Raw genomic sequence first — 13,496 nt, 5'->3', positions numbered from 1 at the left:
AATTTGGTAAGAAAGACTGAAAACATTTTTGTTTAATGAGAAAACCAGAAATTAATTTCCGCAAGATAACTAAATATTACAGCTTCCGTCTTTTTCAATCTATGTTTAGGCTTTTAAATTTGAAAAGGACATAAAGAGTGGAAGCCCAGCTACTGCTGTCATTTACTATGTCAGCACATCTCTCATCTCCTGTCTGGGATTTGATAGTTGCTTCAGAGCCCATCACTGCTCTGTCATTACCACACACCCCTGTTCATCGTATTATCTTCATCTCTGCACAGAGTCACCGAGCATGGCCCAAACGCACTGCTGTCCTGTCTCTCAGTTTCTCTTTTTTTTCTCCACTCTTTTCCTGCCATCTCAGTTGTGCCATCTCTGTCATCACTCAGTTTTACCCCATTTCCTTTTTCTGTATTCTGGCATTTTTACTTCTCTGGACATTGTTGATTCTTGAGTCATCCAATACTTTTCCACAACTTCACCAGTTTCACTCCCACTTTCCCTGTTTCCTCAAATGTCACATCTTACCTTTCCCCTCACTCCTCACTCTTCTTTCCCTTTCTCTTCTTTTCTCTGTCTGACAATGACACTGGAAAGTTCACCCCTGTAACTTTAAGGATGGAACTGCCTGAGAGCTGTCGGTGAATGCTGCATGGGGCACTGGACTGGTGCATGCGCTGCAACACAAGGGGACTCTGGTGCATGATGAACACTGTAAATGATGCAAGGCTGGGCTTGTTTTCATGAAGTCGAAGCCTTTTAAAGTTGTTGTTTTTTTTTTAAAGATAAGTCCCGTATTAGTACTTATTCAGTAATTGTGTTGTGAACTGAGCTGTAGGTTTTACAGTCCAGTTTCGTATGTAGCTGTATTGCTGTAACATGTAGTCATTGGTCGTTGGACCAATGTTTTAATTGTAAATGTTGGAGCCTTGTTGTTTTACTTTTCAGACTGAATTTAAGGCTTTGTTTTAGACAACCAGATCTAATTAAAGTCTGTTAACTTCAGCTTAATTTTTCAGTGGTGAAACTGAAAAGTGCTTTCCAAAAAAAATGCCTATTTGTAGTCCTGTAAACTAACCAATCACATTTGAGCAATATTTAGTTGCCTGTACATAACAGTCCACGTTGAGAGCAAGAAGTATTTTCCAGAATCCAAAAACAAGAAATCTTGAACCATCTACATCTGCCCTATCCAGGTATCCTGACTAAGAAAAACTCCAAAAACTTTACAAGGCTAAGTTCACGGGTTCCCAGATTGCAGTTGGCACATGCATTTCTGGATAGTTTAGACCAGATAGCAGTAATTGTTTGGCCTAACCTTGGCACATGCTTGCATGATGCTTTGGTCTACATGTGGCCTTGACTCAGGCATTAACTTGTGGCTCCTTTAACTCAGTCACAACTCAACCACATATTGGTTTGTTATCAGGTGTGCTGTGGTATTTTTTTCCCCCACATCAGACCACAGAAGACTCACCATAACCTATTTCAAGCCCACTATGTGGTGAATCAACACAGTGGTCATGTTTTAAGAAGTTATGCAAGGCAAGACAAAAAAAGACTTCATCGTCTGTCTAAACATATTAAGACAAGAAAATGATAAAACTCTGCAATGGCTGTATCAAGTGGTTCAGGTTGACCTAGCTGCCAAACAGCTGCACATCCAGCTGATGCACAACAACCTAAGCAACTCCTATGAGCTTTATATCTTCCCTCCTGACAAATGTAACTTAGCTTGTAGCTTCAGCAACCACTTCAAGAAAAATGTCTATCTTACTTCCTCTTTTATTTAAAAGATGTTAAGTCTGTTAAATTGAAATGTAAGCTTAAAAGCCTCCCTTCACAGACCACAGATCACCTAAATTTTTTACCGTATTGTTCCTTGATGCCATTGTGCATCGGGGAATGCTCATAAGCTTCTTATCACTGTACATTTGCTTAGTAGGGTGCCCGTTTAAGAACAGCAAAGAACTTCATGTGACAATCTAGCATTGAGCTAAGGAGACAGAAACAGTGGCTGTGTCCTTGTTTCTATAATCTACTGGGACACCACCGTCCTCTCTGTGTCCCTCAGCCTCCACGAGACTCCGATCAAATATTTATAGTGGACTGCCTCTCCATATCAGCCTCACTTTGCCTCACTGGATTACTAGAGGCCTTGTTCTTTTACACGTATTCATACATTAAAAGTACAAGTAAAATCTACTCAAACTCACTCCAACATCCTGCAGGACAGCAGCGGACAGTCTTTTAATCTGTCCTGGACTGTGTTATATGAAGAAGATATTGAGGGGCTCTTCATTATAGGCATATCTCTCCATTAGCTTATTCCGTTATGTGGGACTTCATGTGAATCAATGCCCATCCCTGCTTTGTTCTTGCAGTGGTCCATCTTGCATGATTTTAATAGAAATTTATTAGTGATGCCTTTGATTTAATCTCTTCCTCCTCTCTCTTCTTGCTTCATGTGTAATTTGTGGCAAGGTAAGGAGCACCCCTTGCTTCTAAACCTTTGGGTTGAACTAAGCTAACGTTGGCTCTTTTCAGATTTCCACAGCTATGCCTGGAACTTAAAGACATTTTTGGAAGATCCAGTTTGACTGAAAAATGTCACTTTGGAAAGCACATTTGAATACCTTCATCACTTCCACTCATGTTCTCCTTACTCTTCCTCTCTGCTCTCATATCCTCTCATTCTCTGCTAAGCCATCAGAGAATACGAGAGAATGAACTTGACACTATTTCTGACCCCATTTCTTCTCCTCAGTAACAACCGGCCTTTGGAAGGAGACTGAGGAAGAACAGCAAAACAATTAAACATGCACATTCATGCCTTCCTCACATCCCTCCAGATTACAAAGTGCTTATTTATCACTTCCTATTGCTCCCTTTTTGGCTGCTGAATATGCAAACCTCACTTCAAGCACAATATACTGAATCACTGAGGCAGAAAAGAAAAAATAAGATGTAGTGTGCACACCCTATCTTCCATGTATTTTTCTCTCTTGATCTTTATCTTAATGGCTATTTCAAATGTGCTCTTATAAGGATACAGTTTAAATTTGGCATGGCCTGCAGTGGTCTTTGAAGTAACCGCTCTCTGTTTGGACTTCTGCTCCCCCAAAGAAATCAGCACACAGTCCGAATTCTCATCGACTTGAAGCTTCTGATCACTCAGTGTAGCTGCTTTGGTACATGTTTTGAAATGGAAGTGGGGAAATCAAACAGGAGGTTGATGTTCAGAGAAAGAGGAATAAGGGAGAGAGGGAAGGAAAGAGGAAAAAGCAAAAAGAAAAGAAAAAACAGCCAGACTGCCATAAATAGTGTTTTATGTAACATGGCTGGATACTGATGTGATTGCATCTGATTAGACTTGAAGCTGCACTCAGGCTCTTAGCAAAAAGTCACAGCAAGCATCTATGGAAGTAACACTGAGAGGAATCTGGCTTTTTAACTCCCAGGTGATCACAGCTAGATTATTTACTATAAGATAGGCACACTATGGCAGTGATAATGTAAACATCTTTGTACAAGGTAACCTGTATGAGATCTATGTATAGCACTGACATCTATACTAAAGCAAAACAATATTTCTGAGAATCTTTTTTTTTTTCTTTTCAAAAACAACCCAATTTAAGCATGTTTAAATATATTTTATTTGCCTTTTGAGAAGGTAGATTTGTGCCTTCTATATCATGCTCTAGCTATTGTCTTCAGGAGTAATTAAACTAACTGAGTTAAGTGTTCACTTTGGTAAATTAAGACACCGCAGACAGAAAATAATGTTCCTATTGTAAAATAATAATGATGATCAAAATAGGAACTCTAGAAGTCATAACTATGCTCTCCTGAAGTCATTTTTCTATCCTTGTGTTGGTGTTTACAGCTGTAAAATACCAACAAGCAAGAAAGTGCATTTTGGTACCAACTTTAAAGCTGTTGAATTGCACTAATTTGCACGTCCAATCTCATCATCTGGTGTCGTGTTAGTGTTAATCCTCTGTCCACATCCCCACAGATGCAGCCACAGGCTCCACTGACCAGCAAGCCAGAGTCTGGCTCTTACTTTGGAGCCCTCTGGGTGAACATGTAGCTATCTAATGCAATCAGACCACCTTACTTTCTGGGCATTAGCAGTGCAGTCACAGTAAATGCCCTGCGGACTGTCTTCTGTTGACTACACGCACTTTCCACTGTTGTAAAGGATTATGGGTATTATGCTCATCAGTGGACTTTTTCTATAGTATCGTTCTTTCTTTCCTGCTTTCCTCCCTCACCCCCTCGTTCATTACCCCTCATTAGAGAGCAGACTGAACACTAATCCTCCTTTGGGCCTCTGTGGAGTTCTTTAAGGCAGGGCTTATTGTTGGGTTTATGGCTGCCGTGTGAGGCAGCCATCTTTACTTTGACTTCCTCATGGCTTCAGGGAGACTTTAGCCTGAGAATTCATGTGAAACAATGCAAATGGAGAGTATTTTTATTTCACTGACAACAGCGTCTTTGTGCCAACTATTCTTAAGATAAACTGATGTGAAAATTCCATATTCGGAAAATTTCTAGTCTGTCTGCTTGTAGCCTGTTTGAGTGGCTCGGGGACTACAGCGGGCTGGCCAACTATTCTTAAGACAAACTGATGTGAAAATTCCATATTCGGAAAATTTCTAGTCTGTCTGCTTGTAGCCTGTTTGAGTGGCTCGGGGACTACAGCGGGCTGGCTTATAATTGAAAGGTTGGTAGTTCAATTCCCTGGCTCCTCCGCTTTATATGCCAACTTCTCTTTGGGAGCAATACTGTTCCCAAGGAGACAGTGAGATTTGTGTGGCTGTTTAAAAGCATAGAACTACAGCTACAGCCGCCTGGTTCAACTCAGCTGTTCATCGAAGCGGTCACACCCCAACCCTGAAGCCTTAACAAATGAATGAGTAAAAACAAAACCCAAAAACCTCCCATCAAACAGTTGCTGTCAAGGGGGAAACTATACATAAAGCCCCAAACTGTTTTTTACCAGGCTGTAAGCACATTGTTGACTAATATAATGGTGGGCATTTAACATAAGAGTCAGTGGGGATTGACTGGTATTTAAAGCCAGCCTCAATGACCATCTTTAAGTACTGGTTTTTCTGCACTGGCTTAACTTTTCACCCTGCCACTTTGCAGTTTGACTACCTTGACATTAGTATTACACATCTTTGAGTTGTTGTACATTTGTAGTTCTATGTAAGCCTTATTAAGAAAGGTTGGTTTTAACTTTACTTTTCAGGCAGTCAAAGAATTCAGTTTTACAGGTAAATCCTGTTATGAAATTGGGGGGGGGAAAAGATCAAGGCAAGTTGTTTGACTAATAGATGAATCAATATACTCATACTGTATCCATCTGTAGACTCTAGTAAATTCAGGAGGTTGTAGTTGTTTAGCTTTGAGTCATTTTGTAAAAACACTTTTTTTTTTTAAGTTCAGTGTGCAAAAGGTTCCCTTTCTCTTTCAGCCTCAGGCAACCTTTACTTATCATTACTCAAAATAGACTATTACTACTAAGGTCAGTAAAGAACATTATTTCAGTCAAATCCAGATTATCTCTGAAGGCTTCAATGTAGGTTAAGGTTGTAGCTCATACCAAGACTCACTGAGAAACATGGAGTTGCTATTGCTCAGCTACACCTTTAACTGGTTGTTTTTCCCTGTTTGTCATTGCAGCAGCCAAGACTTTGCTCAACAAAAAGGCAGATGTCAAGGTAAGGGGCACACTCTTACTTCTCTACCTATCTCCTTCCTTGACTTTTCCTCCTTCCTTACATTTTCTGGGCTAGAAACTCTGCTTCTTCTTCCTCTTCCCCATTTTTTTTCTGCTCGATTGTTCATTTCTTTCTTAATCTTGCTAGTCTCACTTTTGCCTACAATGTCTTTCTTGTCATGTATGTTCTGTCATTGGATGTTTGTCTAGTGTTACATGTAAAAGTTGTGTTTTTTGGCTTGAGGTGTTGTGTATCAGAATGAGAGCTGCTGGATTTTTAAGTTATTATCTAATTATTTTATTAAAGTAAGTGGCCCATTCTGAATACACATCTGTACACACATCTGGATGTGTGTCTACATGTATGCGAGTCTGTGTGTGCTATGCGTATCAGCCTTCATGCCACTTGCCAGTGCACAAGCCTCGAGTAGCGCATCCTCCTGAAAGGACCTCTTATTTTGATTTAGCATTATTTAGCTCAGTGCCACCTCTCCATCTCCATTATTAAATCTAACCATCTGTCAGCCCTTCACATTTTGTTTTTTCATCACTTCCTCTCTCTCATCCCTCCATTTCTGCCTTTTGCTCCTCTTTCAATGCTTCTTTTTCCTCCTCACCCCATCTGGTCTTTAACCCCACATTCCTGTTCATCCATTTAATGAAGATCTCTCACATCCCACGCTCTCACATGCACACGCTGCAGTAGCACATCCCACACACAGCTATCATGAATGTGTCTGTGTGCACCACGTACATGCAACGTGCTATTCATGCTTCTCAGCATTATATTAGGCAAAGGTTTGGGCACATGCACGTGGACATGGAGGTATGTGTGTGTTTGTAAGACTGTGTGTGTGTGTGTGTGTGTGTGTGTGTGTGTGTGTGTGTGTGTGAAAACATCCCATTTGTTTATCAGCTTGAAAAGAGACTGAACGTGCAAACGGGGCTGTGAGCATGCCTGCACACAAGTGTGCGTAAGCGTGGGTGTCCATGCGTGTTACACTCATGCGCAGCATCGAGTGTCCATGCGTGTGTGTATGTATGGATTTGGTGTGAGTGTGTGTGCGTGAATGTGTCCCCCCCCTCCCGTTCCTCCCTGCGCAGTCGGTTCAGCAGGGAATGTGACTCCGGTTCCAGGAATAGCTGCCAGTCTGGACCCTGGAAACTCAGACGACAGAAATAGACGCTTACTTCCACTGCGGCGCACTCATTGCCTAGCAACAGGCTCCCCACACACTCGCCCCAAACCATTTCTAAAGGCGTCTTCTTCATTTGCTGCCGTCCCTGCTTGCCTCCTTTTTCTCCCTCTTCTCTTGTTTCTTCTTATAATCTCCAAATGTCCTTTTGTTCCTTTTGAAACTCTGAGCTCCTCTCATGGTCTTCTCCTCTTCCTGCTTTTTCTCCCGCTGGCTCATTAATGCCTAATGACACCTGACGCTTTTCAGTTGTAGCACCTGTCCAGTGCAAGCAAGCGGTCTCTCTCTGGCACTGGTTGCCCACCACCTTTCACCTCCTTCGACGCCAGCTACTGCTCAGAGGAACCAACATATTCTGCATTTTAAACAGTGTTGTTATATGACACACTGTTTATCCTTATTAAGTTTACACTAGTTATTATATACACAATGTGCAGATTTCTTTAGATTAAAAGCTGCAAAACAGTTTTAGATGAATGTAAAATAACAACATTGAGAACATTTATTTTGGTCTCCGATAAATTATTGATGCATTAATGCAACATGTAACAACAAAATTCAAGCCAGTTGTGATTTTAAATTTAAGATGAAGTCTGGGAAAACACTTACATAATAAATCTTGCAGTTCCTTGTCATGCTATTTTCTTACCGTGCCATCTTCCCTTTCACTGTCCCCGAAGCAATAGGTTGAATTTTTGCCTTCTGACTCTTCCATGAGCTGACTCCTCTTCTAATTTTCTCTCTCTGATGGCCTTCACTTCAACCACTGCTCCTTTCACTTCTTTGAAGGAGCTGCTCCTCCTTTTGCCTTTTCTAAGCTGTATAGGAACTTCTCTTCACTTGCCATCAAAGTGTACAGCTTTTGGTTTATGCTGACAAGTTCTATTTTGCTCTTTGTTTTTTAATTTCATTTTTTTTGACAGTACACTCACTTGTTGTTTTTTTGGTTACTTTATTTTCCTCCCCATCCCTCCTTCTTCTACCATCTGCTCATCCATCAATAAATCCATCCATCAATTGCCTGAGGACAGAAACGCAAGTCCAGCTCTACTGTCCAGTATATGGTGAGCATGCTATTTATGCATTTTGCCATGTCACTTCTTTTTTTGTTCCATCCCTTATGGTCTCCTTTCTTCCTTCTGTGTAATAGATTTGAGACTCCCTTCCTTCACTAACTTATTATTCTGTGGCACAGTGGGTGCCGATTCATAAATCATTTTTATTCAACAGCAGTCAGATGTCATGTAGGCACTTCTTGTTAAAAATGCTCTGGTGTACATGAGGTAATGCATTTTACATGACGGCAACAGCAGCACCTTGTTAGGAACTACAGAGGCTGAGTAGCTTCTGAGCGGCAACAGCTGCCATGTCACATAAAGAAAATGACAGCGTTAGAGCTGGGCGATATGAGATTTTTTCATATCACGATATGTTTTTTTCATTTCAGGCGATAACGATATCTATCACGATATAAGCCAAATAACTATATTTGTAAGATTTAAATGTGCCGTTGCTCACAAGTAAAATGTGAAATAATCAGCAGCTTGTTTTTAAATATTTATTTCCCATAATAAGTTCAACAGGGTAGATGTACTTAAGGAACATGAGACTTTTTCAGATAAATAAAGGCAAATATTGCAAACTACACAAAAGACAGCCGCTAAAGCGTTTAAGTTTCAAAATAGAACAAACGAAACAGAGACTACTAAATTGTCAATTCCACTTAGAAACAAAATATTAATTCTAAAAATAAATCTTAGTTTGTTTTACAGAAGATCAGACAAAACTGACTAACTTTTGTCAATATCAAATAAACAGAACTAAAAGGAAATTCTCAATCTCTCCTTGTTGTATAGCTGAGCTTTTCAAACAGTTTTAACAGTTACTTTAGTCTGACAAAAGCCGAATGACGAATTAGCGCTTCCAGTCAGAGACCGAGGCTACGTCCACACGTACACGGGTATTTTTGAAAACTGAGATTTTCCGTTTTCGTTTTAAAAAATAATCCCGTTCACACGTAAAGGCAGAAATGAAGGAAAACGCTGCTATGAACATGCCAAAGCAGCAGGTGGCGCTAGATTCCTAACCGTGCAGAAATGTTGGCCAATCAGAAGTCTAGAAGCCTCGGTGGGAAAAAGTAAACAAAGCTGGGGCATAGAAGCAGAACCGAGTCGTATGTGTGGACGGACAGTAACTGTGTGTATATGTAAGCATTTAAACACTGCAGAGAGTAGAATTAACAGTAACAGTATTGTAGAAATTCATTTCACCGAAACAATAACGTGGCGCACAGTGTGACGCATGCACCAGTTTATTGTATTTCCAGACTTGCTTTCGGCACAATTTACAGTGCACGCTACTCTGTTTTTTGTCAGACTTGAAATAGCCGAAATACCTTCACACTACGGAACTTCTGTGGCTCTTCCGTTCGACAATCTCTCCGGCATTGGAACCATCATCTGTTTTCTCTAGTCGGCACACTCATTTCCTCCATTATGCGCTGGCTCCATTACCCGCTGGCTGCTTCCCAAACAAACACACGTGCGGCTTGGCACTTGTGCTGTACGTAACAAGTCACGCGACGTGAAGCTGCGGCTGTGATTGGTTCGGCTCTGCGCTACTTAATTTGGATCGGCCGACCTTTTTTTTTTTTTTTTTTTAAAGAGGACAAGAGCGGCGAGGTCTATCGCGATAGCTTAATTTCTCTATCGAGTAAAAGTTATATCGCGATAGATATCGTTATCGTTCTATCGCCCAGCTCTAGACAGCGTATACAGAAAGTTATATTTCATTGACAGAAAAAACCAGGTACAAGTCACAGCAATGGTCTCGCTTGATTGACAGGCCAGGATGATCGTTGCAAAGTACGGCGTCACGAGAATACTCTGAAAACGTAATGGAAGCAGGGTGTTTTAGTTCCATCAGAGTTACTCTAGGGATGTTGCTCCAGATCTGTCAGGCACACACTTTTAGAACGGAGCCAGTACTTGTAGTTTTGAGACAGAGCCCTTGAGTTTAACAAGGTGCATACTTCAAACAAGAGTAAAAGTATAATTATTTAATCCTCCACCTCTAAGAACGCTATAGTTTTCACCTACTACGCTGAATCTGTAACCTATGCTGACCATTCACAGAGCAGATGCTGCAGCAGCCGGGCAGCATATGAAATTCCATTAAAAAAAACATGTTGAATATTAAATATTGTTTAATAAGGGTTTCATCCAGTGTGTTACAAGCCCAGCAGCCCACCTGGCCTAAGGTGACTCCCCACGAGGCTCCGGAGTTAAGTTAGCTCAGGACTCTTATTAACCTACTGTTCCTGTTAGCTATACTTCCATCTATTCAAAAACAACTTAGGGAAAAAAACTATAATAGGATTACAAATGAATAAAGAACCAGGCAAATATCAGAACCTAATACTGTTCAGCTGATATTCATGCACTAATGTCCAGTAATTACTGATTACAGTAGGCTAGGTCATTGATTGCTGTGGCTCGGTTCTCTCTCGCTGTTACAGGCTGTAAACGGGAAATCAACTCCTCACTTGACTCGTTACCCACGGTGTTTGCAGAGGCCAACATGCATGTGCATCAGAATTGGCCATTGCAGCGGCTCAGCATACTTTACTGTAGATAAACATTAGTGTGCTATTTTTCCAGTGTACTACTCACAGTGTATCAATGTATTTACTGCCACATTAACCTGTGAACATTGCTATATGAGGCTTGAGCAGAATATACAGTATGTGGTTCACATATGCCACTGAGTTCTCCTCTGCAAATGTAAAAATAGACCAGTCTTTTACTTTTAAGCAAGGCGCGCATGTTCCTTTTACACAGAAATGGGTCAAAAAGTGTTCCAGTTTTTAAATTAAGCTTCTGGTATACTGGAAATGACTCCAGCGTGTGCACTTATTTTGTCAGTACCAGCTTGACTTTAGACAGTCTTAGGTAGCGTTTAGATGTTTACTTATTTGTTTTAAACAAACTTGGGAGAAAAAAGCAGGTTTATAGCACAGTACTGCATCCAAACGCTGAAGACACGATCACAAAACAACAGCCTGGCTTTGCCTGACTAAACACAACATGCAGTACATGCAGTACAAAAGTCTGATCTAGGGCACATACACTCTGTGAATGGTCCATGTACCCTACATGTTCAGTGTCATACTTGGAGGATTTAAAATGAAACAGGAATTTGCATAAGAATATTAAACCACACAGAATTACTAGTTTCAGTTCACTTATTTCTGACCCCTAACTTCTTGCCCTGCCGTTACGCAGAAGGAACCTTTTTTTCCTCTCTGATCTTCTGATCTGGCTCATCCTTTACCACACTTGTCATCTCTTCTGCACCTTTCCCTCCTTTGTTCTTCCTGTACCCATCCTGGAAACCTCGTGTGGATACTTTAACCCCCTTTTAACCCTCATCTATGGTTATAATTGTCTGTGATCACTCCTGATGTCCGGTGTTCTGTTTCATAATTTAGAAATGATCTAATGGACATTTTGCTTTCAAGATGACAATGATTGGCAGTCGTCTCCACAACTGGCGAGCCGTAGCACTGCTGTCATCATTCCTTCTTTTTTTTTCTTTTTTTTCTTTCAATGCCTCCCTGAAGTGTTAGCAGTTTTCTCTCCACAAACACACATGACGTAAATGCTAAGGCCCCGAGTTGATACTGCAAACACGCTCTGACTAAGACGGCTCACGATGGTATCGTTGCTTTGAGGAATGCATTTCATCGTCACAAAGGCAGCGGAGTGACAGCCACTTTGTTTGGTGTAATTTGTGTGTGAGTGTGGAGATTTGTTTGGGAGTGGCTGTGTGTGGGTTACTGTATGGGTGCTTAAAATTTCTATATGTCAGCTTATTGTCAGCTAACACCAGCTTTTACTTGCTGTTTAGTGCGTGCTTGCATTATGTGGTGTTTTCGCACCATATGTGTGCTGGCATCCTCTCCTCTTCTCTCTCCTCTCCTCTCCTCTCGTCTCCTCTGAGTAAGCCCAGTGGCTTAAAAAATTCATATTATGGTAAACATACACACCCACAACCACACACACATCAGTCTTCATCTTTCCATCTTGAAAGTCAGTGTTAAAGAGTCACCATTACAGTCACTCTGATTCAGCACTGCTGCAGCACCAAGATTACCAAACATTTTGTTTTATTGAATCTTCTGGGCTTGTTTAAAATGTGCACTTTTAAATTCTCATATATTGTGCTTATCTAATTAATGTTAGGTGGAATCATTCACTAGCTTGGCAGCACACCAACATCATGCCATATCTTAGCCAAGTCTTAATAGGGGATTAGGTAATCCTCCTGATTACTTAAGACCTCTTGAAATTTCACTTACAAGCAAGATTGCTTGCATTTTACTGTATCAACTCACATAATTACCATTGACGTAATTGTAGCTTATTCACTGTCACACCCAGGGCTTGATCCTTTGTAGGGTTTAAACTGGATATTTCCCCCCCAGCAGGATTACAAATGTAATGTAGATTCAATGCAAAAATAATTTAGATCAATCTACGCTCCAAAGAGCCGGCCGCTCTTTGATGTTTGATCTTCAAAAGAGCATTTCATCCAGGCTTCTAAAGGTGATTCACTACGGCCAAACGGCACGTCTTGATGTGGAATCCCAAGCAGGGGAAGTCACTTGTGACATCACGATGATGTCAGAGTACCCCTCAGCCCGTGGTGTCACCTGAGAATTACAGATCAGTCTTGAGAGTGAACGTTTTAGGATAATCCCTTCACAGTTGCTGCGTCTGCCTGCCACCTTCAGGCCTCACTGGGATGCACACCTACATGTATCCTACTACTTTGCTCTGATCCGCACGGTACAAATTAAATAAATGTAACACAGAACAGCAGATAAATTCTGAACGATGAATATCAAAATGTTGCATTGAGTTTTTACTGAATGAAAAGACAAATCCTAACTCTTTACCTTACATGAGAGCCACTAAGGTGAGACCCTCAAAGTTGATTCTGTCAAAGAGACATATATGTGCTAATTCCAAAAACACACGAGCACAAGCATGGACACACACTCACAAGCCCACCTCTTGCTGTTGTTAACACTCTTGTTGTGTCTCCTTCTTTTCCTTACCTTTCCTTTCCTTTCCTGCACAGCCCCAGACAAACAGCACCAAAAACAGCATAGTCACCAGCCCCAAAGGAAACATCCCTTCACCCGCTCTGGTATTTATCTCCTAACCCGCCCTTCACCTGTGTGTTTGTGTGTGCCCGACTTCCCGCCGCCCTTATGTCCTTTAAGACCCTTACCTTCACCCTATCCCACACCTTTTCCTTCACCTTTGTGTGTTTTTCTTTTCTGTCCATTCTTGTTGGTTTTGTTTGGTCTTTATCGAGCCACTGAGATGGCCAAAGCAGTCGGGTAGGTCGTAAACCAGCAGTCGTGTCAGGAAGCATTTTCCCACGGCAGTTGGGAATGCTTTGTGACTTGGACTCGGGTTGATAGTCTACCGCCATGTTGTTTTCTCTGTCAGTGTAAGTTTGCCAAAGACAAATAGACAACCAGTGCCTGCAGGGACTGT

The 13,496-nt window shown here is 41.2% G+C and overlaps 1 protein-coding gene across 21 annotated transcripts in view; it reads left to right on the top strand.

Moving 5' to 3' along the window:
• The window catches only part of LOC146563019 (calcium/calmodulin-dependent protein kinase type II subunit beta-like), a 78,062-nt gene that overhangs the window by 44,856 nt on the left and 19,710 nt on the right, over nucleotides 1-13,496 (top strand). For 6 of the 21 annotated variants that reach the window (XM_085295356.1, XM_085295348.1, XM_085295352.1 and 3 more), the window contains exons 13-14: nucleotides 5,695-5,732; nucleotides 13,072-13,140. In XM_085295356.1, coding sequence (XP_085151482.1) covers nucleotides 5,695-5,732; nucleotides 13,072-13,140 — 107 coding nt within the window. Of the gene's footprint in view, nucleotides 1-5,694; nucleotides 5,733-7,958; nucleotides 7,992-13,071; nucleotides 13,141-13,496 lie in introns of all 21 variants that reach the window. The other 15 variants (XM_085295347.1, XM_085295341.1, XM_085295343.1 and 12 more) reach the window with 6 other exon arrangements.

The sequence above is a fragment of the Mchenga conophoros genome, linkage group LG12, assembly GCF_057382185.1.
Source record: "Mchenga conophoros isolate Kocher_MC1m ecotype Shallow Benthic linkage group LG12, M_conophoros_male_GT1.1, whole genome shotgun sequence".
Taxonomy (NCBI): domain Eukaryota; kingdom Metazoa; phylum Chordata; class Actinopteri; order Cichliformes; family Cichlidae; genus Mchenga; species Mchenga conophoros.
This window is presented reverse-complemented; position numbering and strand designations above follow the sequence as displayed.